The 27,266-nt window shown below is 42.8% G+C and overlaps 1 protein-coding gene across 9 annotated transcripts in view; it reads right to left on the bottom strand.

Annotated features, from left to right (window-relative positions):
- Nucleotides 1-93: 93 nt before the first annotated feature.
- Nucleotides 94-27,266, bottom strand: part of dab1a (DAB adaptor protein 1a) — a 233,661-nt gene continuing 206,488 nt past the window's right edge. For 3 of the 9 annotated variants that reach the window (XM_085152582.1, XM_085152581.1, XM_085152583.1), the window contains 12 exons: nucleotides 24,305-24,436; nucleotides 19,551-19,670; nucleotides 19,056-19,094; nucleotides 18,550-18,612; nucleotides 17,128-17,181; nucleotides 12,686-12,838; nucleotides 10,906-10,968; nucleotides 10,691-10,787; nucleotides 9,428-9,834; nucleotides 8,269-8,464; nucleotides 8,018-8,166; nucleotides 94-6,578 (listed from right to left, as the gene is read on the bottom strand). In XM_085152582.1, coding sequence (XP_085008708.1) covers nucleotides 6,498-6,578; nucleotides 8,018-8,166; nucleotides 8,269-8,464; nucleotides 9,428-9,834; nucleotides 10,691-10,787; nucleotides 10,906-10,968; nucleotides 12,686-12,838; nucleotides 17,128-17,181; nucleotides 18,550-18,612; nucleotides 19,056-19,094; nucleotides 19,551-19,670; nucleotides 24,305-24,436 — 1,554 coding nt within the window. In that variant the 3' untranslated portion in view covers nucleotides 94-6,497. The remainder of the gene's footprint in view (nucleotides 6,579-8,017; nucleotides 8,167-8,268; nucleotides 8,465-9,427; nucleotides 9,835-10,690; nucleotides 10,788-10,905; nucleotides 10,969-12,685; nucleotides 12,839-17,127; nucleotides 17,182-18,549; nucleotides 18,613-19,055; nucleotides 19,095-19,550; nucleotides 19,671-24,304; nucleotides 24,437-27,266) is intronic. The other 6 variants (XM_085152580.1, XM_085152585.1, XM_085152584.1 and 3 more) reach the window with 6 other exon arrangements.

The raw sequence follows: 27,266 nt of genomic DNA, 5'->3' as shown, positions 1-27,266 counted from the left end.
TGTTTGGTGTACATAGCATGTCTTCGCTCAATCTAGTGGATAAATAATATTCTTCATTCTATAAATAACAGAATGAAGTCTTTATTTTGCGGCCTTGTCCTTCGAAATGTATTATAACTGGTGCATGTTTAAGCTGATTGTATTTGCATATTTAAATAAAACATTCCAGAAAATTTGCATTACAGAAGAATTGAATGATTGTAGGTGATCTTGTAAACTAAAAACGATTTTTGTTTTTGCAATTTTACATTGGATACCTTTTAATGCAATTTCTTTTTTTTTTCAGGGAAAGATCTAAGTTTTTACCATCTGTATGTGGAAGGTTTTTACCGCATCCTTCATTCAAAAAACTTTGAGTATGTGATTCATGGTGCATTCTATTCCTAGAAGCATGTTGAAAATCTTATCTGTTGACAAAATTTTCTCAAGAAGAAAAAATGAGCTACTCAAAATCAGATCTGTAAAAACATTTCACACTGATCTCCTGGATGATTGAAAATGCATCAAGACATTTCACACTGATATGCAAACTTTAAACTGGCGTCATCCAGTGTACAAATTTCAAAAGGCAAATTAGAACATATTTAGATAGCTGATACATTTGATAGTTAAAGATAAGGCTCAAAACAGTTGTTGTCTTGATGGTTTCAGTTTTTTGTTTACTATTAACCTGTAGCATCTGCCTTTAAACATGTCTGCAACTTTTTGGTTTCTATGGAGAAGACTATAGCTGTGGTGCTCTCTTGAAAAATACATAAAGATGGTCAAACTGCTGCTCATCTTTCCAGCACAGTCTGCTGCTCATCTTGGACAATTTGCAGATGTCAGTTTTGACAGCTTTCACAGGTGAAATGTTCTCAAAAAAGCTGCACACAGTAGGGTTTATAGATTATAGAGTACCCAGGACACTGTTTGAGGGAAGACAAAAGCTGTCAGATATAATTTTTTAATGGTTAAAGAATAACAAGAAAATTCCATTCACCTGCATTCACAGGTTATAGGTGTCAGAAATCCTACAGATAAGCATCTCAAATACCTGTCACTTCAAATTGAAACTAATCCCACAACCAAATAGCACAGTGAGAGCATTTTTGTGTGTAAAATGGTTCATTTAAAATGTGTGAAGTTGTAGTTCAATTGAATTTACAGAACAGTGCATTAAGGGTGTACTCATGTCTGAACCCTTTCTGTGGGTAGAAAGTGAGAAACAGAACAAGAGTAGGAAGGTTGGAGTTCTTGTTTTGCGGTTGCTTGCTAATAAAGCTTATGACAGCTTGCAATAGAGTGTAGCAGAATGTGACAGGTCATTAAAGCAGTGTTAAATTATTGCAAAATGCTGTGGTGTGATGGTGGAGGTGGTGGCGGCGGTGGTGGGGGGGTCACCTCTGCTAGGCACACACCATTAGGCTCACTCTTTCTTGCTCGCACACAAAAGCAGAGGCATAAACACACGTATTAGTCATTTGGGATGTGTTTATTTGTAACAGTAATACATGGTGGAATACGTAAATCAAGATAGAACCAAAAAAATCATCTAAAAACCCACTGTAGAATGTCATATTCATAAAGATAAAAATAATGTGTCAATTTACATTAAGAAACTGTTAGCTGAGGTAAAGTTAAAATAGGTCTAGAAATGTTATGTACTCAAACGGCAACGTTTCCCTTTTTAATTCAACGTCTTTGCTCATCATCTAGTTCTCAAAGTTTTAAAGTTAATCAGCTTCATAGTCCAAAAGAGTTCTCGAATGATATGGGGACTCTGGCCATAAAATAGGGAGTCATTGGCATCACAGTTGATGTAGTTGTAGCAGAGGATGCTGCAGTCCACACTCAGACAGCAGCAGTTTGGCACCTGACCAACAGACAGACAGATGGGCAGAGCGTCGCTGTTATCTTTGAGACTAGTCTGGGAGAATGGGATGGAGGAGAGGAGCAGTCTGGGCTACGGTGAGCGAGTGAGACCCTGACTGTTGCCTGCAACATAAAAATGATAATCTTGTGATACAAAAGCTCAGGGCCGCGATATAGTGTTTTTGGGTGGGAACTCAAGAAGACAAGGCGGGGCACGGTGCAGGCTTTAGGGCTGGAACCAGAGTAATTAATGGTTCACAACATCTATGCACAAAAGAGGGGGGTGAGGCGAATGAAACGGACAACAGGAAAAAGAAAACATATGTTGGTATTGCTTGGGTTAACGTCAAGAGTTGCATAACTGAAGCCTTCCTATTTTATGGCACAGAAGTCCAGTGGACAAAATGGTTGTTATCATTATTTACAAAATGAGTTTGGCAAACCAACAATCAGATGCCTTAAAGCCATGTTGACTCTATATCTCCTATAGAGCTGACCCCAGCGGCTTGATTGACTTATAAAATAAAAATTCAAATTTTTCAATTTCTTCTTCTTTTTTTAATCAGTATTGTACAAAAGCTATAGAGAATGAACAGTTCAATCACAGAATCTGTTTAACTTGCAACACTTCCCTCTCAGTGTCTTTTCTTCAGCATGTCTGGTCCTCTGGCCTCTGTATGAGTCTGTCTGCGAGGAGAGACGTTTGGCAAATTACTGCGTGTATGCATGTCAGAGAAGGTGGACTGTGTGTATGTGTTTGCATGTGTGAGAGTATGTAAGCTGATTCCTGTGTGCAAGATGTATGTCGTTGGTGTGTGAGTAGCTCCCAGAGAGTCTGTTTCTGCATAGTGATCCAGCAGACACTCACAAGGATGGGGTTAAACTCCCCGAACCAGCCAAGCAATCAGGAGCAGTGATCCCAGTAACGGGCCATCCCTGATAGGCCCATTAATAGTCTAGCTCCTCCTATGGGATCTCCTCGCTACAGATGCAGATTCTGTCCATTAAAACAAAAGGTGATCGTTCTAATCCCGATGAGCGTGCGTGTGTGAGGGAGTGTCAGAGACGGGGAGGCACGGCATGATTCAGTCCCTTCTTGGCAGCACAGTCTCTGGCCAGACACAGGAGGCAGAGGAAAGAGAGCAAAGGAGGAGGAAGGGAACGGAGGGGGGGCAGAGAGGGGAGGAGCAGGTTCTATCTGTAAGGCTGGGTGTGAGTCGCCACAGGGAGAAGGGAGGAGAGGAGAGGAGAAGACTGCGCAGTGGAGGGAGAACTGGATCCGTCTCAGTGATTGATATCCCTTCCTGCCTGGAGTGAATGACCAAGAGGGCTCTCCCCTCTCAGGAGGAGGAAAGACTGCAGACAGGAGGAGGAGGAGGAGGAGGACTGTGGGAGTGTGGAAGCTCCTCCTGGGAGGTTGTTAGCTGAAGGAGAAGGAGAAGAAGAAGGGCTTGGCCAGGCGGGGATGTGCCAGACATGCACGCACACACGCACTCACACAAACAGAGGTTAAGGGTTCTCCTCCTGTTCTCTCAGTGCTGGTCAGGTCTGTCTTCCTGTGTGTCTCTTTATTTCTTCCCTTTGTTAATCTGGGCATAGAGAGGGTCCTTCCTCTTCTGTCGATGAAAGAAAAAAGAAATTACCACATTTTTACTTTCCTTTGTTTTTTTTCAAAGGCTCGCTATATCTGTAATGTCAGTGTCTGGCCTCTGTGTTTCATCTGAGTGTTACATAATAAAAAGGGAGTGCCCGGATTTATGATTCATTCTCTCAACTGACTGAACTGCAAGTATCACCAACCTGCAAGCCCTGACAAGTTAGCTCTAGTTTTGCAGTGGTTTGCAAGTTCCTATAACTAACATCACCACCAGGTGGCAGTAGCACACTGCATTGAAGGAGACCTTCGGTCACTTTTCCTCTTACCTCTTAGGCCGTTCATAGGTCCATCACTCTCAAAGCCATTTGTGTGCGCGTGCCTGCATGCGTGTTCGTGTGTTGTTATCACAGTGTCCATGTAAATGCATATTTTCTCCCACCTCAAACTCCCTCCGGGACCAGCAAGAATCAGAGGTAGTGCCTTGAAAAACCAGTTATGAGTCATCATGTCTGCATTTCTCTCCAGCTGAGCTGGAAGACAACAGTGGATGATGGAACACCCTGCAGTCAAAGCACCAACCCTGCCGCAGTCACTCACAATGGGGTCGTTATTATTGTACACATAATTATAGCCAGCCACTCAATCTGCCATGCAGACAACTTGATTGGAGGCTACTGACTTTCCTATTATATTCTGGGAGACTTCTCCAGAGCAGAGAACTCATTTAGAGTTTGGGGTCTGCCCACAGCTCCCCTATTAGAAGAAGGTTTAGTTGAGCAAACTGCTCGTAGTTAGGTGCGTCTCTGTCACAGTATGACTCAATGTTGGGCTGTTCTGTTTTGGAGGCTCAGCTAGATAAAAAGAAGTCATTAAAATATGTTAAACTGGGCTCTGGAAAACCATTATGTTTTTGTTTTTTTGAATATGCTGTTTGACATTTTATAGATAAGCAACAAATGATTGAACCTCTCACTTCTAATTGTGCTTAAACTTCCATAATGCACAATCTGCAACAGCTTTCATCTAAAAAAAAGAATACTTGGGTTGATGCTGGGAGGGCTGCTTTAGTTAAGGCTTTGGTCTTTGGCATACAAAGCTGTAACTGCAGGGCTGGCCAAGGCCAGACAGTCAGCAGAAAGTAGCTGCCAGCAGCCCCGAGAAAGGTGACAAAGAGGCTGAGACAAGCAGTGACAGCAAGCACATACTGCTCAGCCAATGCACCAGAGCCACAGCCCAGCGGTGTCACCCTGCATCATCTAACAGGCACTGCCATCTGAGGCGGCTTCAGCTCCTTCATCCCCAGCCGAGAGAGCGAGTACAAGTCCTCGGTGGAGGTATGAGTGATTTGCTGGCGTGGCAGCAGCCTCGAGGCCAGAATATCCGGCCTGGCTGGTACATGTGTGGACATTTATGTGCATGCGTGTGGTAGGCCCTCGGCAGGGGGAGCAATGTGAGATTGGTCGGTGAACCGTGGAAGCAGGCCATTTCATGGCTGAGACTCGGGAGCGTTCACTGGACATGATGAAATCACCCCAGAAAAAACACTTACACTCCCACTAGCCTGAACACATGTCTGTTGGAGACACGCAGTGGGAGGGGGAGGACAGGACAGGCGGTCATGGCCAGCAGCAACACACTCACACAAGCACACGCATATTTTTGGCTCCAATATGAGCACAGGTGGCGACAGTATCGATCACAGGTGTGCTTGTCCAGGGAATAGCCGGGACTACTGCACAGGTGTGTGTGTTTGGGAAGATGTCTAAAGCCGATGTGACTGAGCAAGTAAACACCATATGGGAACAGCGTAATTGGACCAGGACCAAAGCAGTCCACCTACTACAGAGGACAGACTCGAAGCTTCTGGCCATAACTGCTAGATCATAACCAGATTTCCTGCTCAGTACTCTAAAATTCGTTCTCGTACTTAAGTGCCACATCCACCTGCTGCCACGCAGCTTTCATAGCGTCTGAATGAGGAGCAAGGCCAACAGGGGAGGGAAGCTGCTTTGCCCCCCTCCTCCTCTCCCGGAGTGGGGAAGGACTTGAAGGCTCCTTGGGTTTTAATTAATGCCAATTATATCGGGGCAGTCATTAATCTTGGCGCTCCAGTATTAGCTGATGAAAACAAAACCATCACATTTTTTTTCTGGTGTGAGTGCCAGCAGCTATCATTAAGGAGCCACAGTCGGGAATTGTGTGGGAGAGGACACCGGGTAGGGAGGCAGGGATCAAAATGGCTCTTTTTCTTGGAGTGTGTGTGTGTGTGTTTGTGTGTGTATCATTGAATAGGCAAACCGCATATTGACATGCTTCTCATAGAACGTTCAAGCTTATGAAAGTTGTGAATTTCACTGTAGAACAAAGTGCAAAAAGTGTGAAAACATGCCCGTCATCAGTGACTGCCTGTCTATATCGCTCAACGTTTAACATTGGTGCCTGGTGCTTAAGTGACATTGCACACTGTATATAATGCATAAAAATGTGAGCGTACATCCTGATCAAATTAAGCCGAACAACTGAGATCAGCATATTGCACACAAATCCCAAAAGACATCCTGCTCACTGAAGTGCACAGTTTCTGATTGGCTGTCACACACTATTGAATTTCCAAGTGAGACGTGTGCTATTTAGAGAACTGAGCGTGATTTAGGTGCACATCAGAATGACAGAACACAATGACAGCACTATGGCCAAAGTGATGTTGCGTGATGAACTTGTCACACACTGTTTCCAAAAAGTCACACATGCACAACACCTTCATCATCAACAGATACTTACAAAACAAAAAAATTCCCACACATGATAAAGCATTAAAACCAAACCACACGTGTGCCATCCTTTGAACTTGTGTCAACGAGGCAATGAAAACAGGTAAAACAGTGAAAATGTAACCACTGATGCAAAAAAAAACAAAAACAGAAAGATGCAACACACTTATGTAAGGGAGGTGCAACAGTAAATGAGAAGAAGAGATACATGCAGAGAGTTGAAGGAGTTAAGAGGGGAAGGAGAGGTATTGATACCTACCTTGCCCTGCTGCTATCTAGCTCCCAGCCTCTGGACTGGCCTGATCTGGGCTGGGTTCTGCTGTCTCGCTGGGGCAGGGCGACCCAGAACCACATGCCTAAAGAGTGGAAGACGGAAAGGAAGGAAGAGGAAAGGGTGGAAAGGAAGGAAGAGGAAAGGGTGGAAAGGAAGGAAGAGGAAAGGGTGGAAAGGAGGGTCCATGGAAGAGTATAAGAAGGAAATAAAGGGAAAACAGACAGAGAAGAATAAATCTGAAGGACAGAAGGCTTGATTGATAAACTACAAGAACAGAGCAAACAGGAAGCAAAGAGTAAAGCTGTTAATGCTCTAAAGGAGAAACACAGACACTTAGAGTAGAAAACCACAGCCCATCACAGCTTTTCTTTTTATAGAAACTTCTTTGCAAATACACACAAACAGTAAACATGCACTCATTTACAGTGGCGTGTTATGAAAACCTTTGTGGAGTTACTTCTATTGATCCACTGCTTTTTTCCCTAAAACACTTCTGCTTTTTGCACCTCAACCCACAAAAGGGTGGGAGGTTGTTTTTCTGCGTTTGCTCCATCTTTCCAGTCCTCTCGCTTTTTTTTTTTTTTTTTGTAACCTTTTCGCCGCACTCACTCAGTGCCGCCACCAATGCACATGTCTTTGGGTTGGTCAAAGCTTCTGTGTGTTATTCAGGGCTGGTGACATTTTCAGCAGTGTGAAAGTCCTCTATTTTTTCAATAATAGCTGGATTGGAGGCATAAAACTAATGTTTCACGCCTGGGGAGTGAAGGACGAGAGGGAGGAGAGAAGCAAGCTTGAAAGAAACAAAAAAGAGTAATTGGAAGACAGGAAGAAAATGGCAGGGAAAGAACTGGAAAAGTCTTGCTTCTTAGAAGGTCACAGATTCTACAAGGACTTTGGTCAAAGGCACTTCCTAAGAATCTGACGTTCTATCCTTCCTTTCCCCATTTTCTTTCGTTTTATCTTTCTATTTTCTCTCCATCTTCTCACTCCTCCTTAATTTCACCCATTTTTCTGCCCCAGATTAAGGTGCTGCAGGTAAAATAAATATTAATTGCCCCTGGAAGAAGAATTGGGGCACTACGCTTCCTATATCTCCCCACAGATGAGTCTGTCCACATAGAAGTAGTGATGTATGGATGCTACCTTGCTGGTATTAATAACAGCTTAATGATGTCTCTGACAATTTCACCAGCTAATTTAACGCTGTGTTGACCATGCACACACTCAACCCAATACTCATGCATGCTACTGCTCATTTTTAACCCACACTGGACGTGCACATTTTCATATGCACTGACACAAACACCAACACACACTCTCACACTAAAGGACACAACAGCGTCGGCCCCCTAATCAGCGAGAGTGATTACCTGGCCCGCCAACACGGCCACAAAGGCTATTTATCAGCAGATCTCAACAAGCTGTGCAGGTTATAGCAGCATAAGAAGTGACTTATTAAAAAGGCGCACACAATTGGCTTACTCCAAAAATTTCTCACACACCAAACCACACCACACTTACAGCATCTTCCTCTCCACTGCGACTGGGACTGCCCTCCGCCTCGCCAAATGAGTCGTCCGTGGGGGGGTCTGTGGCGTCGGTGGGGGGGTCACTGACGTGAGAGGCTGAGGATTTCGAGGGAGAACTCTGCCTGGGAGCTGGGGTGGGTGCTGCAGAAGAGGACAGAACAATTAAGGCGTAACTACACGCTGGATGGCGATAAGAGAAAAAGCGTGTTACACAGCACAGGCAGACACGGAGAGAGCGCTCACGGGAGTTGGTGGATGGTGTTGTGGAGGTGACCGGTGTCAGATTCATCTGAGAAATGTCAAAGTCGTCACAGTCATCTGTGTCCTGCGCAGTGCCCACACGGCTGAAGTAAGTGCTGAACGCCTCTGAGGTTCCTGTTAAACTGGGCTGATCAGCCTTCTTCGAAGGCATGGCCGGAGGCTTCGCCAGCTGGAAATCCTAAAGGAAGACAGAGACTGGTCAGCAAGGTTAACATTGAAAGTGTGGACAATCAATTAGTGACCTTTGTTTCAGGTTACTGTACAAATCACTGCCTGTTTTGCAGCCTTTTTATTGATGAAAACACCACCAGACTGGGGAAATAGGTTCTCTCATAGACGAGATTTTACAAGTGAAAAATTCTGATATGAATATGTATGTATTTACACTACAGATTAGTTGAATCCTAAACCTAATGAAAAAGAGCATTTTTGATGTGTTTGTATGTGGCCTAACTATGTGAATCAAAATGTATTTCCAAAAATGTAATTTTTTGGAAGCCTTTAAATCAGCGGTCCCCAACCCCCGGGCCTCGGACCGGTACCGGTCCGTGAGTCGTTTGGTACCGGGCCGCGAGAGTTGAGGCTCAGGTGTGAAATGTATGGGTTTCAGGGTTTTTATCGGTTTTCAGCGTTATTTTGTTATCGTTTTGATCGTTAATTCGGTTTTTTCTGGGTCTTTTCACGTGTGTTATGAATAAATATTCTTTTTTTCGGTACCGGTACTAGTTTTATTTTGTTGTATTTATCCGCGACACCTTAAAGGCCGGTCCGTGAAAATATTGTCGGGCATAAACCGGTCTGTGGTGCAAAAAAGGTTGGAGACCGCTGCTTTAAAGGGTTAAATGAGACTAATTTGCTCAACATAGCTAAAATGATCAAATACAACCCAAATATGTATGACTGTCCATTTGTACTTACATGTCCCACTTTTATGACTCTTTGCACCCTAAGGCTTGTTTCAGACTTACTCAACCAATTAAAAACTGGTCCCAGACATAGTGCAACTCTAACAAAATACTTAAATTAGAAAATTAACTGTGATTAATTATTCAAGGAGCAAAAACGAATATTTAGTCTTTATTTTGAATGGGACTATGAAGACTATTTGTAAAAATCTGCTCTGTATTCATCAGTTCCCCACCTTGAACATCTCCTTTCCCATCTTCTTTCCTCTCTCCCCATGCTGTGGACTCGAAGATGCTGAAGGGGAAGGAGCTGAAGCGCTGGCTCCGGTGCTCGAATGGCTCTCGCCGGCTGGAGTCACAGTCGTGACGGGGGTGAGAGTCTGGAACATGGCGGCGGGCAGGGTGCCCACAGGCTGGGCTGGGAGGTAGGCTGTGGGGGGAAAGGCTCCTGCTGCCATGGCTGCCCACTGCTGCTGGGTGGCAGGGAAGATGTTGGCCTGGCCCCAGATGAGAGGCTGGCCACCTGGCAGCACCTGGGCTACCGGGCCTAGAGGAGATTGGACCCCGAAGGCCAGCGGAGTCTGGGCAGCAAAAGCCTGCTGGGACCAGTGGCCAGGAGGTACTGCTCCCATCGTCACATAACCTGGTTGTGAGTGGATTGAGAGAAGTTATTTCATTTTTTTTCTGCGCCATTTTAAAAGAGTAAGAAAAGAAGACAAAAGAGAAAGTGATTAGAATATCCACAGTGCATAGCCTGCTTTTCCACACACAAACCTGCACATGCATCACCAGAGAGTGCTGCCCTACTTTTGCCCGCGGCTAATGCAGTGTCTCTTAATGGTCATGGTGAACTATTATAATTACCTCCAGAATGAGGCAGAGTCATTATGAAAAGGTAGAACTCAACACACTCATTAAAATCACTCAGACTCATCAGTAAAAGCTGTTTCGTATTTCACACTCACTGGTCTCCTGGTTCTAGTCTCGGCTTGCTAACTACAGCGGAGAAAGTTGACATTTAACCTTGGCCGCTCTGAAACATGCACAGAGAACGGAAAAGAGGAGGCAAGCAGAGGTGATGAGGGGAGTGAATAAAGAGATGCAAAACCTTTATACCAATTTCTAAATACACAGTAGCTCTGTGCACAAAGAAGTCTTCACTACAATCATCGCGGCATGTTTTATTACTTCCCCCCGTCTGACGCAGTTGGCTCAGCCACAAGTAAATCAGCAGCATCTGAGGCAGCGGGATAATAATGCTTTTCATATTCAACACACAACCAATGCCCCCTTTTCTCCTCTTTCTCTCGTCTACATTTCGCTTCTACTCCATCGCTCTATATTTATTTCAGCACAACCCTTTTTCTTCTCTTCTTCAGATGCCCCCTGCATCTGAATCTTCTTAGTCTCCAGGTTGCCTTCATGTCTCTCCCGCTGAGCTTGTTACCCACTGGCTTTTGGCAGCCTTGTATTTAAGCAGAACGTAAACAAGGTCTTACCTGAGGGCACAGACGCAGGATTGAAGGGAGCAAACAGTTCCGTGGGAGGCTGCAAGCCCTGTGAGGGGTCCAGGGTGTTGGCTGGAGAGGCGGGAGTCTGTGCGGGTTGTGGTCGGAGGTCAGGCGGACAACGAAAAGGAGACAACTCAGTGGAGATGCCGGTATTATTTTAAAAGATGTAAATCACAGACTGTGTATGTATGACGGCTACTCACAGATGGAGAGGTGATGTCAGGAGGCGTAGACATGTCTCCAAAAATTTCTAATTGGTTGATATTCTGAGAATTAGAGAAAGCGCATAATAGCAGTCAGGCACGATCGCGGGAATATTAGACTACATGCAATTTCTGAATCGCTCTACATTCCAGTGCAACGTGCATCATACACCGCATGCAACGCGACATTAGCTCGGTATGTTAGAGTTACCTACCTGAGGACTTTGGCAGCAACAGAAGAGGTAAAAGAGGGGTGTGGAGAGATGGGATAATGAGATGAAATGATTGATTATGATGGCATACCTACCAGGAGTTATCACAATCTTTGTCATCTGCTTCAGATAAAGATTCTTTCCATCAGTGGATCTAAAAGCAGACTACCACACCCTCTAGTATCATTATTGTAGCAGCGTCGTCTTTTGGACATGTCATTAATGTTTCCTTCTTGTGGAAGATATGCGGTATGTCCCAGAGGGAATAACTATCTGAGACAGCAGCCTTTGTATTCAATCCGGATTGGTTCTGTACCGCTCTGTTTCCTTTCACAGTTTCACATGATCCTTCACTTTAGTATCTGCCTCTTTTTTTTGCACATTATTAATATCTTTAGGCTGGTGGCAAGTGAAGGATAGTCTATTTTTAGTTGATAAAGGAATTTAAGCCTTGAACACATGGTCAGAGATTAGCATAAATCATGGATGCAGATAAATTCTTTAGAGATAATGAATGTTCTTAGAATATCTTCCCCTTTGTTCACTCTCCTGGGTCACGCATAGACCACAAAGTTCTTTTTACACGTATCAGAAAATGGATCTGTGAGCATGGTGTTTTACATTATGAGTCTAGAAGGCTTTTTTTTTTACTAAGAGGGATAGGAAGTTGTAATATACACTACTGCTGCAGCAGAGTTTAGCAAAGCAGACAAACTGGAATCAACAAGATAAGCCAGATATCCAAGATAGACAAAGTAGTGCATTCACAGGCACTGATAAACGGATTTCCACTCACAGAACACATTTTAAGAGTTTTTCTAACTTTACAATAAATTTCCTCTGGCATTCATCAATGAATCATTCGTCAATGACAGAGCCCGTGCTGATGTTCTTTAATGTGAAACCACATGCACGGGGAAAATGTGCTGCAGAGAGTGTTCAAACAGCACAGGAAGTTGAATATTTATAGACCTTCTGTCCAGTTTCCATTCGCTCAATATTCTTTACGTGTGCGGCAGCGGGTTGGTGAGGTCAGGTTGCTGTGATTATCATAGTGTTATGAATGCTTTATTAATGTGCTCGGAGCCGCGATGACCGCTGCTGTCGGCTAACCCCGCTGACCCCCACACCAGTTCTCTGACAGACACTCTGACCTTTACGTCTACTCCGCCCTTAAAGGACCTCCGCTCTCAGCTAAGTGAGAGTTTTTCTCTCTATTACATTGGCTTGTCCTCTTTCACACATGGACACCACGGCGGCGTGAATGCATGGGTGCACCCGTGCGGCTGCTGACTTTACTCCTGCCTGAACCTGGTTACTATGGCAACAACAAGGTTGCATGTTTTATTCATAAATGACAGAGGTTAAGAGTTGGGGTCACTTATGACTACAGAAGAACAGAGTTGGAGGTACAGACGAGGATGCGAACACCAAAGATCATCTGAGGACGCGACTAAAGAGTAGTTCACAGCAACTAACGCTCAGGACAGTATGTTCCCCGTTTAGAGCTTTGAACATTGCATTAGTTTGAACTACAAAGTGCATGTTAGTATACTGTAACAACTTACCTGAGTCACCATATCCAGGTCTAAGTCTATCATGTGTGCCCCTGACTGCGACTGCTGCTGCTGTTCAGTTTGTTCTCGGTGAAAGGGTTGTTCATGAGAATGATGATGTTGATGATGGTGGTGGCGGCGGTGGGGTTTTCTTTTATGTGCATTCTGCAATCACAACCCCAGAGTTAGATGGCAGGTGGGATGAAAATGTTCTCGCACACAAACATGTTAGTTATCTTTCATACACGCTGAGAGAAAGAGGAGGACAGAGGGAGGTGGAATGAGTCTCTTTAAAGAGAGGAACATGATGGATTGCAGGTGTTCTAGTGATGCACACACACACACACGCACGCACGCACGCGCACACACACACACACAGTCGCAGAACAGTGTTCTTCTTGTCTGACTTAGACCAAGTGAAGATTTAAAGAGGTTTAAAGATCATCCCTACCTTTTGTCTAAACTACAGCACTGAGCTGGGGTTTAAACCCTATTTGTGTTTCTGTAAAGCCTGCTCCCATGCGTCAGGAACCACAGTATGAGACTGACAAGCAGGCAGACATAGAAAACAGAGCTGGTTTAACTAACATGCTTCATGTGAGAGCACAGTGAGGGAGTACATAATTGGAAAAAGCCCATTTGCCATTAAAAACCTATAGCCGGGGAAAAGAAGACATGTGAAAGGGTCATACCAACACACTACTCCCATGTATTTTGCACTCCAATCTGATTGCACAAAACAACTTCCAACACTTTGTAGGCTACAGCACAGTGATGGGCTTTGCGGTTCCTTTCACCAACACTGGCACTAAAAAATGACATCAGATTGGTCAGACAAAGCTATAGTATTCACTGAATGACAGCAATCGTGAATGTATTATTTTCGTTGCAGGAAAGCACGAGGTATGGCCAGCATTAGTTGACAGTGAAAAGAACAATAACAGATTGCTCAATACTAACCATATTCATTTTTATTAAAAATCTAAATTTTAATCCATCTGATGTTTTTTGGATGGGTGGAGCATATTTTAAATCATGCAGGATCTGCTGTGTTCATCACTTAAAGCTCCACTCTGCTGCTGCCTATTTCTCTCCATCTTTCTTCCTTCACTTTCCCAGTCTGACCAACCCTGTCTCTCTTTTGCCCTGCCAATTATCCCTCTGCGCCCATTATACACTCGCGCCATCTCTTTGCCTGGCCCTTTATCTTTATCAGTACTGCCGCCACCTATCAATTAGCCGTCTCTAGGGAAACAGTAATTACCTGCGCACATGTGTTCTGCATACAATTAACGCATCCCCTTTAATTAACACCACCTTGCTGATCCCCTGCCGTGTGACTGATCACATTGGCACGCACCAAAAAAACACCCTGCTGACCTGCCACACGCAAAGCCACACACATACAACGAAACTCATAACACAACCGGACACACAATGGATAACAATAACTCATTTTTAGAGCTCTTTTTCTCCCTTTCTGTCTCACAGGCCACCACACACACAAACACAGGCAAACACATACAATGTAATTTATAGAGCCCGACCAATATGTATGCCAGTATCAGTTGTTTGGTGATATATAAATAAAGAAGGCAGAGAAGACACACCCATCAAACGTGTTATGAGTGTTGCCATTGGATAGTTTTTCCATCATCTTCCCTGTTGGGAATACTTGTTCCAAATGCCACAAAATCAACAACAAGCTAAATATTTGTGATGATGTCACTGATCATGCTACTGAAGCCAACGCAGGAGTGCCAATATCTGCAGTTCTGCAACTTTCCAATTCTGGTTGATACCAAAGTGAGTCAATCTCCTTAAAGTCCAGAGTTAAAATACCCAATTTTAACACTGGAATAAACACATTCACAGCCTTCTACTTCGGGTTTCTATCACTCATTTCCCCCTTCATAATAACTGCAATTACCTCACAAATAATATGCCTTTCTGTGTGCTTAACATACAAACAGCACAAAGTCTGCACTTCAGTTTTATTAAGGGCAATTTTGTGTTTTACTAATAAGTCACCAAGTAATCACTTGTTCATCTTTTATAAGCACTCTACAGTCATATTCTATTAAGGTAGTAGTGTTTGAGTTGGCCATGATGTGTGGTGGAAATACACTGACCTCTGCATGTGAACTCTAAGGTGTTGAGGGCTGCTGTTGATTCAACAGACTCGCTCAGGTCCCAGAGGGTCAAGGGCTCAGTAGATTGGAATCGCTTTATGTGTGCGTGTGTGTGTGTGTTTTATTGATTTGCCATCATTTAAGACGGCGACAGATTAAACAAGAGAAGAGACTGCTTTAGACAGGAGGTCACATTTCAGCCGATGAGATCATTTCATCTAGGTGTACTGTGTACATCGATGTCATGTTGCGCTGTTGTCTACTGTCAGTCCCTCTGAGAGGACGGTGAATTTCTATTGTCAAAAAAATAAATATTGAATCCACTACAAATAACAAACCTGCTGCTGTGTCTGGTCACTCGGCTACCAACATTTGTGCTATAGACAGCAGAATAAGAAGATTACATCCTAATATCTATGTTTACACATTATTTCAACTTTATTTTAGCAACACTTAAAACCAAGTTGTCACTTCATATAACCATAAAATTTCCCTTAAATTCCTTTCACCATAATAACTCCATATTTACCAAACTGGATCTTTAGATCCACAGGTAGAGCTCTTTTTGTGATTCCACGCACCCGTCTGAAAACTAATGAGAGCTGTAAACTCCAAACCTGTGGAACAGCTTACTTCTCTCAATTTGCACCCTTAACTCTGTGGTATCCTTTAAAAAAATCATATTCAGACAGGGTCATGTTGTGTGTGTTACTTGATTCAGATGTGTTCATTCTGACTGTGTTTTTAACACCTTAATGTCTTAAAAGTGCTATATAAATAAACCTTACTTGGACATCAGGCGTGTTCATAGATTTACAATATGATAAGATGGCTGGAGTTTGACTTCTGGTGTCACACTACTGACTGAAGAGCAACATGCTCGAAACATTTAATCCACAGAGAGATCAGCGCAGCAGCACTTTTTAACCCTTTGATGCCCGCATTTTATTTTTAATTTAAATGAAAGTATCTGCAAATTACCCTACAAGTTGTCTGCCCCAAAGGAAAATTTAAAAAAATTCTCTGGTCCATTTATATTTCTGTGATCTATGCTGACATTCCGACTGACTGGGAAGCAGAAAAGACTTGAATCTGCTTTATTTAAGCCACAATGGACTGACTAGCCCAATTGGTTGCACAACAAGAGAGAAATATTGGATTTGTTCACGTTCAGACACCTGCCAACACGAAGGCAATCCAAATAGCAGCATGTGTTGTGGGCTGGGTGAGGAGAGAACAGAAAATACTATGGTGCCTGTAAGCTTCTTACTAAATCTGGGGATAATATACAGCCAGAAAAATGCGAGACTGATTTCAAGACTACCAAAATTCAGAGTGAGATCGTCACTGCCAGTAGTGACGTTGAGGAGTCCAGTTTAGCGATCTATTACAGCAGTGGAATACACAAAGAGATTGCAGGTACTGGTGGTGAGCTCTACAAAATAATTAGAGCTAAATGGGAGTGTGTGTTCAAATAATATAAGCTCAAATACTCATAAACCAAAACACACACCAGCAGATCAACAGCTTGATTATTGTGAGTGTGAAGATTTTAGTAGATTAAATCAGGCCGCAATATAACTTCCATCTTTATGGGCAGATAAAGAGCAGCTGAGGTATAGCACAGCCTGACAGTGGTCAAGGTCATCTTTCATTATAACTACTGGCAGTGTGAACAGAGGCTTGCATGTACACACGCAAACAGGAATACAGATTTCCACTGCAAACATTCATTCAAAAGGCACAGACATGGTGAAAAACTGCTCAAGTATATTTTAAATATATGATGTCATGCACATTTACAGTCAGACGTAATAACATAATTTTTCACGAAAATATAACAGTGACAAAATACGTGATCAGTGCAGTCTGGGATAACATCATGCAAGCTTCATGACTGGCCAAACCACAGCCAAGCATGCTTCACTGAGAAAGCTGACATGACACAAACATCCAAACACACAAATTATCCCAGTTAACCATAAGGAGCAGGCACCACGGGGCACGAGGAGAACGGCACCAGCCACCATAACTACAGCACAAGCAGTACAATAGCACAGCACACTGCATGAGGCACTGGATCCCAGCAAACCTCTCAGGGGAAAATTAGACATACTGATCACTGTGTGGGAGATATATTAAAAGGAAGTAGAATAAAATGCGAAATTAGAGCTTCCACATGACCGCATGATGGGAGAGCGCTGAAGCAGAGAGGCTTTCCACGGTGAGTAACACGTGGGACGGCTGAGAGGTTTGTCTGAGAGGGGGAGGCAGGCTGAGGGGGGTGGGAGGTCGGGCACGGGCATACACACGGTCACTCACTGGGTGTCGCTTTGGGACGTCATAGACCCCTTCCTTCTGCTGACTGGTGGGAACCTATACAATTGACCAATAGATTCAGAGAACAGCCAAGAGAGCCTGTTACCTCTGGAGTAATTAAGCAATAAAACTTTACACTTCATCACTGTTCCAGCACTGCGACAAACTGGATGCCAACACAAAACCCTGTAACCTGCCTCTCCTGGAATCATATCAATCACTAGTAAAGTGTTTGTGTGTGTGCAGGGATAATCAGAATTAAAATCTTTTGAGTGAGAACTCATTTACTAGGTTAATCAGCCTGTGGCGACGGTCTCTCTCTCTCTCTAATAAAGAATGGATAAGGCAGCTTATCACATCCACAGACATGTAATAACTCACACTGTCACACACATGGAGACATGTAATATTTCTATGTCACACAGTCAGATAGATCTGAGTCTGTGTGTAATGAGAAGAAACAATGAGCAGCGATAGCAAAATGCCGATATGTATGAATCCTGAGATTCCTATGGTTTGATTTCTCCTACAGTGGCACGAGGCTTGAAACAAAGTTTTATTCTTCCCCAGCTGGATGTGCTCTAATCAGAGTGGTAAATGAAAAAACATAAAATAGCACAGAGGAAAAATGTGGATATCTATCTAGCACAGCCTGTCCCATTCTTTCTCCTCCTTTCAATGCCTTGTTTACTTCTTTCACATGTTTATTTCCAGAAGCTGCCATCTTTATTCATACATTAGTTCCTCTGTGGCTGGAGGCTGGCTGAGCCGCACGTTTTTTACGCATGATGTGTGTGTGTGGGGGTTTGTTTGTACGTGTATTTGTTTGCGTACGATTGTGCACGCGCCAGCACTCCCTCTATTTCAATCCATTTTATTTAAAGATCAAACGAGAGGCTGGTGATTAATCTTTCTTTCCCCCGCTTTCTTTCATCTTCTTGGGAAAAGAGGGAGGAGAGGCGAGAAAAAGAGGAGGGGTCTTCCTTCCACACACACAACAGGAATAACCTCCACATCCCCTCCACGCGCACCCAACCCTCCCCCCTCTTTATCCCTCGGAGGTCTACCCACATCTCTGAGGAGTGCACCCAGAGAAAGCCTCATCTCCAAGGAGTAGCTGGCTTTAGCTATCAGGGCCCTCTGGAGAGTGTTGGCTGGTTGTTTGCCTCAGATTCTTAAAGTCTTTATTTCCTGTATCTACAATTGCTGTTTTCATGTGTAAAAACGGCAATTAATTCTATGAGCAGGCCACAGTATATTTATCCCATTAAAGAGTAATGCAGCTTGTACCGATTGGACAGTAAATAGGTGATTAAATCTCTGTAGCTTAAACGCTTTTAGGAACTCCCTGTCAGCAGATTAACCACAGTAACTGTAGTTTAAAGCTACATAAGACACAAGCAAACAAGATGAGCTTGTGGGTACCTGATAAATGCTCTCTTCTGATTGGTCACGGATGGGCTCGTGTCCCGCCTCAAACACAATGTACTACAACGTCAGCAGCACGGGAAAGAGAGGGGGAAAAAAGAAGCAGGAAGGAAATTGGAAGATAAAGAAACTGAGAGAAAACTGCAGAGGAGATTAGTCAAACAGCATTGTCAATAGGTTCTCATTAAAAAGCAGTTGAAGAAGAGATCCCAGTGACACACGGAGGCTTTAAGCAGTAATAAATACCCAGAGCAACTGAGAAAACAAACACATCTCTCAGCTAATCATGCACCCACAGCTACAGACTCATGAACACACAGATATGAGTGTTTCCTACTGGCTCTTTGTATACATCGGCAAACCCCTAAACAGCGTGTGTTGTGCTTATTACGAAGATCTACCCAAACAGGAGCTGTCTCCCCACAGTGCACACACAGAGGAGCAAGCTGACTGGCTAGAAATGCAGCAGGTGACAGCAGCAATGGGATTGGTCAAGAAGTTACCTGGTAGACAGGGTCCTCCAGATCCTCCTCCAGTATTGTCTGCGGATGAGCGGCGGCAGCGGGAAAGAGAGGGAGAGATCAAACGGGGAGGAGAGAGGAGCAGGGGTGAGAAGACAGAAGAGAGGGGAGAGGCGGAGAGTTAAGCCGGTGAAGTAGAGAGAGTAGGCGGAAAGCACAGCGAGACATAGCGGCTTCCCAGCATTCAGATAATCATTTGACAATCATCAGAGAGAGAGCGAGACAGAGAGATAAAGAGAAAATTAAACAGGAGACGTACAGAAGACAGAACAGAGGAAGGTGAAATAAGCACAATGGGCAGATGGTACCACTGATGAAACCTGAAAGTGGGTGCTCCGTATGTTACTCTTTGATGTTTTTTTAAGTCTTACCTGACTCATCTGTCAAGAGTCTCTCACATGAACCTCATCATACGTATGGCAGATGATTAAGGAAATTGTTTAAAAGAAAAAAATACCAGAGAGTTGAGAAGAGTACCTGGTACACCGCCTGCTCACACTGCTTGTCTTTTTGGGCCTTCTTCTCCTTCTCCTCTCTCTGCTTTATGTCATAGATGAGCTGGAACAAGTCCCGCAGGTCCAGAATCACAGGTTCAGCCTAGGACGAGGACACATTATCCAACCATTAACACAGGCACACGCATTAACAGGAGCACAACACCGATCAGAACTCAAGAACTTCATGTTCATTCTGGTTATGTGGTGATTAATTTCCCTGCCCAACTTCACGGCAGGAGTTTAAGGCCATGATCAGACTGACATGAACAGTGCGGGAAAAGATACCACCTCATTCACTTTAATGATGCAGAGGCCTCAGGCCAAAACATTTAATCTGCCCCATCTCACTGTCACTTTATCGCGCACCCTGCTTTAAATTCTAACAAGTGCACATTTCTCTTCAACTTTTTTTAGTAAATTCTGACTTTTAAGACAAGTAAAGGTGATTCTGATCATTACCCTTGCAAGTTTTTCAGATTTGCATTTGCAATTTGACAAATATGCACAGAGAAGAGGCCACTTCTGTGTCTCTACTGAGCTTTCTTTTTGAGTTATGAAGCTTTCCGTGAAGATGTGAGTGAGTTTGACATAACCCATTAAGAGACCCTGATCGCTGACTCTGACCCAAACACAGAACAGCTGTTTCTGGAGTAAAAGGTGGAAGAAAGCACATCAGTCAGGAGTGTGATCAAGAGCACGTTCTGCTTTTTACCTTCACAGGGTTGTGCACTCTGAAATAATCCTCCAGACTCTGCTGTAATGTCTTGAACCATGTGAGGGACAACACTCACCGGAAACACCTGAATTGTGGTGCCAACTAATTAGATATGGTTCCCCAAGACTTATCAAAGGGCCACCACTTCTACACACTAGAGGAGATCCAGTATGCATTGCAGGAAAACAAGCACAACTGATTAGAACATGACCATAGAGTGATTTAACTTAAAAGTAGAAGTCATCTAGGATAAAAATCAGGTTTCTTTGCATTTTACAGAGTCGTGCAACATTTTAAATGCTCCTTGTAGATTTAACTTGTAATTCTGTAGATACATAGTAGAGATAAAAAAAAACAAAGAAAAAAAGAATAGGCATTAGAAACTGCTGTACAGGATCTGACAAGTTTTCATTCTCAAAGATGTATTACACAAAGTGCTCGTCTTTGATTATACTTCAACTTCTGCCTACAGAAAGCTGATCCAGCAGAATACACCCTCATAATTTAAATTGCCCAAATAAAATTGTAACAGAAGAAAGACAAATTCTCTAGCTTTTCAGGAATCTATTCACAGTATAAAAATAAGAAAAAATGTAATTCAATTTTGTTCATCACAACATCAGTCACTAGTGCTGTTTTGTGCAGATTTTAGTATCGATCCGATACCAAGTAAACCAAGTGCTGATACCAGTACCGATACTAATAACCTGTAAAGGCAGCTTATGTTCGGGAGACATTGTGCGATGACTTAAGAGACGGCTCATCACCACTAACTCACTCTGATTTTTACGTTCTATAATACTTAGTTATCACAACAAAACACATCTTCCAACTTCTCTAAAGCGTTTTGGGTCAAATTCTGTTGTTTGACATGTTTCATAGTGCGCGTTTGAGGTGTATTGTTTAATTCCCCCAAAATCTATAATTTAACACAATTCAGTGGGCTACTTACTGAAACAAAGTATCGATCCTATTTGGCTAGTATCGATCCGATACCAATACCAGAGTTGGTATCGACACTATCGAAATTTGGATTGTTCCGCCCACCTCTAACAGTCGCCTCAAGGCGCTTTATATTGTAAGGTGGACCCTACAATAATACAACAGAGGAAACCTCAACAATCATATGAACCGCTGTGAGCAAGTGCTTTGGCGACAGTGGGAAGGATGCCAAAAATTTTAAAGTCTTTTTTTTGTGCCACTTCAAGTAATTAAACACTGACCTTGAGGCGTAAGTGACGTAACTCAGAACACGTAAGTATGTTTAAGACATTGCTGTCTGCACACTTTCATGGAAACGGGCAGGGGGTGAAGTCACAGTCACTGCATGATCTATTGCTTCACGCAGCAAAAATTGTAGCCTTGTGTTACCTTTGTACCTCTTTCCTCGAATGAACAAAAGTGGTGACAACAAACCAGCGAGATGACTCACAACCTATAACTACTGTCACAGCGCAATAACAAAGAGTCTTATAGCACAACGGTCTTTCAAACCCAATCAATTATTGACTGGAGCTATGCGAAGTGCAGCCAGAGTTCATAGACTGAATGTTGTGCAAAATGTAGTTCTATTTTAGTGTTGGCGTTCTGCAAGATATTCTGAGCCGAATAAGGCACATGACATACACGCTGGGGTAAACTTCTCTCCTGCTGAGCCAACACTGAAACGTACTGTCACTCTTTTAAATTCAGATCCGTTTTACATTTGACAATACTTGCTCTGATCCTCACTTTCTCTTGTGATTTCTCTCCCATTCTTTTTTGCTTTTCCTCGATCAAAACCTCAAGGTATGAAAAGAGAGTGAGCAGAGAAAATCACTGAATTCTAAAAGTGCTCATGCAGAAAACTTTGAGGAGGAGTGGCCTGCTCAAAGGACCAGAGAGATGAGATAACCTCAGTTCAGCACAGATGACTAATTCATAGCCTACGGCAAACCTGATAAATGATTCCAACGAAAAGTAACGATAAAGACTTTTACTGCAGACACAGTTCTAATAAAATCTGCCCGGATCAGGATTTTAGAGCAGAAGATGAGTCTCCAATTCTACTAAATATTAATGCAAGAGATTCACTCTCATTGCCCAAATTAAATTCTGCTGTTGGTTGTTAGCGGAATATCTTGAGGATATTCCTGAACGTATTTCTTGGTGCACTGATTTTTTTTAAACCTGTCTTGTCTAAATTCAATTCAATTAGGGATTTCTTACATTTCTGTTGTATGAAATTCAGAAAATCGTTAAATCTGGAAGTCATGTTGAAAACCATTAGGAGAATTTACATGAGGAAGCATGTGCATTAGAAAAATGATCAGAAAAATAAAAATGAGGATGTGCAAAAGTGGACTACTTGGAGAAAAAGACTCATGTTGTTAACTTTAGTATATAAAGGATTTACTGGCTAAATCTGTTACTGTGTCATAAATAATGTAATACATTAAACTACATTTGAACTCTCTGTAGCCTCTCTACATATTGAAACCTTGGTTTTGAAACAACAAAGCGAGTCATACTAATTACAGCTGCAACTTTTCTAGAAAAGTTATAACAATGACTGACAATCCTCTATTCACAATTAGTCTTGCTATCTTCACTAAAACTGGCTAAATAAAACATGTCTTTCTTGTCCTGAGACTTTGATTTGAGTGGTAAGCCAATTACTTTTGAACGCGACCTTAAATTGGCCTGTTCGGAACATCTTTAAGTCTTAGTCTTCATGACAACAGAGACACTTTGTTAATTCACATCAAAGCAGTTACTTTCCAATTACAGCCTCGGCCATGAGCTCTGTGCCTCCATCCCTCTTATTGTCTGCTCCACAACTAATAGTCTGAGTGTTAGTGATGGCTGGTTCAAATCCTGAAAATGGAAGTAAAATATAATTATGACCTTTCCTCAGGCACACATCAGGCAAAAGGCAGCGTAGCTGACGGATGAGAACTTACCGTTGTGCTTCACTGTTACGCAGGGTAACATTTTCTGAACAACTGTTTTTTAATGGAAATGCGGCTGCTGTATTTGTGAGTGCAGACTGGCGCATATCTGTCTCAGTCAAAGAGCCACGGTTCATGGCCCTAGGAGGATGGATATGCCATTAGAGCTGGTGACACACACTCAAACCCTCATCGACTCACTATGGGAAATCAATATGGCTACAGAGAGAGCCAGCTGAATCCAGACGAAACAAGCCAGGCGCATACAACAACAGCAGCAACAATCATAAAAGGTCTGAAAGAAGTACTCAATATTATATAGAGTATGCCGACGCAGGACCGAAGCTGCGCTGTTCTGGACACACAAAACCTAAAGCTGCAGATCTACTCGGTAAACAGTTTGTTTGATGAACAGCACAAAGCGACATGAGCTGGTATTCAAGGGTCCTTATCTAAATGTCAAGAGGTTCATGTTACTGAGCAAAGAGCCTGATGAATCATAAATTAACCTAAACACAAAGAGAGCTGGGCTACACAATGTGTTTTTGTGTCGTTGGATGAAAAATCCATAAAATACCATATTGTTATTCATGCGGGGTGAGAGGAAACTATACTGAACATCCTCTGGGCTCTGTTTTCAGTTTTAGAAAATCTAAATCATGACGTTAGACGTGACCAACAGTTCAGAAGCTCCAAAGACTTCAAGCTATAACAGTGGAGTAGGACTGTAACATCAGCACTGGCCAGCATCACTTATTTACTATGTTTAGATTAGTGCTGTCAGCGTTAATCTCATTAAAATGACATTAACGCCATAACTGCATTAACGCGGCAAATCTCTGTTAGCGACTTAGTGCTGATCGGCCCGTGTGTGGGGCTGCAAGGCATCAACGCATTAGCGTGGTTAGCTCGCTAACGCGTTAGCGCTGTCCAGCCCCATTCACGTCATTTTAATGAGAGTAACGCTGACAGCACTAGTTTAGATATTTCCAAATGAAAATGTCGGAAGAGCTCGGAAAATGGTGAAGGTGAAAGGTGGGGTTTGGGTTCATTTTCCGCTTATTGGACTGAATGTACATAAATACTAACCGACTGCGCGGTTTTGATAGCCACAAAGCGGTGGTTCCCTTCTTTTCCGCAGACATAGCCAAAGGCTCGGTGGTCCGTGATGTCCTTGGCAATGTAAGAGATCTCATGGACAGCATGGTGGTGTTGGAGGACCTGTAGCAGGGAATGACATAATGATACAGATGAGCTTTAAACTGTAAAGATGCAAACAAAAAACTCTGTATTTACATATATATATGTTTTAAAAACACATAAGAAGCAAACTGACTCTACGTCTTCATAAAAAGCCAGTTTATTTATTCTTTGTTAATAATTAAACTGTCTGCTCCAAACCAGTAACTTGAAAAAACTTATACCAGAAAGTTAGGATGCACTCATCTATACTTCCAAAAACATGTGGGAAGCATAATCATCTCATGTAAACCCCCTTAAGTATATACTCACAAAAACACACAGTCACACAGAGACCTTGTATCCTACATTAAATTGTTTCTAGCTCCCCTGCCCTCTCTAGTTTAGTCTGGGTGGGGAGTGCCAAGCTGGCATTGCCTGTGCCCCGTGGCAGATGGCACTGTTTTTCCCGAGGACAGAGGGGGGGATCAGTGACAATCACAGCTCGGCAAGCTGTCGACTTGATCACTTCATCTGTGCCCTCACTCACAACACGCGCAAACACAAACACACGCTCACAATTCACAGCATAAAATGCAATAGCCCCTCTGTTAGTCACACTAAATGTCTGCTTTGTTGTTATTGTCTATGCCAGATGCATGCTGGGAGCAGAGACACAGAGTCAACATAATAACCCAGTAGCCCTTGAGTGCATGCTAGGGGTTGGAGCCTTATACATCAGAGGCTAAACACACACATCTGCTCTCTCTGAAGCTACTCCAGAAGTGCGACATGGCAGAGTAGAGTGACACTATTATAACATGGGACCTATGACACACAAACACACACAGAGAGACACCAACCACCTCAGCAGAAACAGATAATCATTCTGTGAGTCATGTCTTCTAAATTTAATAATTGGAGAAATGATTATTATTATCACCTCTGATTGACCTGAAATTGGCAGCTAAGGATGTACATGTGCACACACACGCACACACACGCACGCGCGCACACACACGCACACAGCTCATTTGCAGAGGTTATTGAATTATCTCTGGGTGGGTGGTGAGGTGACAAAGAGTGACTCTGATTCAAAGAGAGCAGAGAATTAAATGACTGCATAAATTCAATTGCTTCACTTTGTCTTGGTAGCAAGTAGAGCTTAGACAGTAGAAAAATACATATAATCAATACCAGCTTTTTTAACAAAAAGCTGAAAATGTTCACAGAAGCTTTGGTCTAATTAACATCACTTTTTTAGCATTAAAAACACATTACTGACCTCCCTTTCTGGTTTTAGGTTCTCGCTGTGCTTGACATCTAAGACAAGTACCAAGGTGAAAGTGCCACCTTTCAGAAGAAATTTTAGTGCAATGGGAAGATTCATTCCCATGTCTTTGGACGGCTTCCTCCCACCGTCCAAATGGACGGATGGATGGATGGGAAGATTCAATAAATTATGATGAAGTAGCAGACCTCGGTTCTATCTGACATATCTGCCAAACTCTAATTAGAGTAAAAAAATAAAATCAAAAGTCTACTCACAAAGGTAAAACAAGTTAAGATGCTGGTCGTGGAAGGAAATGACAAAAATAAAGGTTGTGGGATTTGTTACAAATTGAACTTTGCACATATAATTTCAAATTTTGTCAAAATACCACTGAAGCTCCAAAACTAGTGATGGAAATATTCAACACTTGACTTCACTTCATGAGACATTTATGCCAACAAGACTGTTACTAGCATTTTTATGGTGGTTTGAATGTTTTTGTAGTGTCATGCTAGAGAAAAGGGTAGAAAAAACAATGTGACAATGCTGTTTAAAAGCATTGTTTTCTTATCACAGGTAGTCGTGGATTACTTTGTCCAATCTGCTTGACTCTGCATGGATAAGCTGGATCTGTCCATAACTGTCCTCTGGTGGATAAATTACATAACGTGTGTTTCTCCCATTCCTTTAATTTTTCATTTATCTGCTTATATACTGGCTGATGTCATCTGATGTTTTGAACACGGCCTGCTTTAGTTGGATATAGATGCTCAAACACTGCGTAAAAACAGGTGGATTCAAAGAGTTGACACTGGGTCTGAGGTCTGCTTTTCTCGCTGTTGATGTGCTGTACCAGTCTCACAATCTTTCACACACAGCGTCGGTGTCTCTGAGGGACTGTGGACAGCATGCCCTTCAGCAGTTGCTGGCCACTGAACCAAGATATTCCTTGTTATTCTGGGAGTGAAGAGGGGAAACAGCAGGATACTGTCTCTCTAATATCTCCGATCGTCACATCTCTCTCTCCTGGAGGGGAGACATCATCAAAGGGCCTGTGGAGGCCATCCAGCCTTAAGCCAGTAGGAACAACATGATGGGAGATTAGCAGTTAAACTTAAAGACTTAATTAGCTTTTTTTTTTATCAGATTCAGATCAGGTCTGGTTATTTAACCCAGGTTTCCTTATTTCTTGCTTTTATTCTGTAATATACGTGTGTGAAACAATATTTGAACTGAATTAAACATGGAAATAACTCCATTAGCTTGTCTATATAGAATAAAGTAGCACACTTTTTACTTTTTGAGCGTATTTTTTGAGAAAGGCCATTATTTTTCCTTTGTTAGACATTAATCACGGTGAGCTGACTTAGGTTTGCATGGTCTGAGAGGCACACATGCTGGGTTAACTGGTTAGTCTTAATGTGCGTGGATCTTTGCGTGTGAGTGATTGTCTCTCTATGCTAGTCCTGTGATGGACAGGAGTTCTACATCTCACCCTGTAACAGCTTGGGATAGACTTCAGCTATTCCTCAACCACCAAGTTGGACAAGTAAATAAATTGGATACATATAAATCATGTAACTTTTATTTATGTATTAT

The sequence above is a fragment of the Neolamprologus multifasciatus genome, chromosome 23, assembly GCF_963576455.1.
Source record: "Neolamprologus multifasciatus chromosome 23, fNeoMul1.2, whole genome shotgun sequence".
Taxonomy (NCBI): Eukaryota; Metazoa; Chordata; class Actinopteri; order Cichliformes; family Cichlidae; genus Neolamprologus; species Neolamprologus multifasciatus.
Note: the sequence above shows the minus strand (reverse complement) of the source record. Positions and strands in the feature narration are given on the sequence as shown.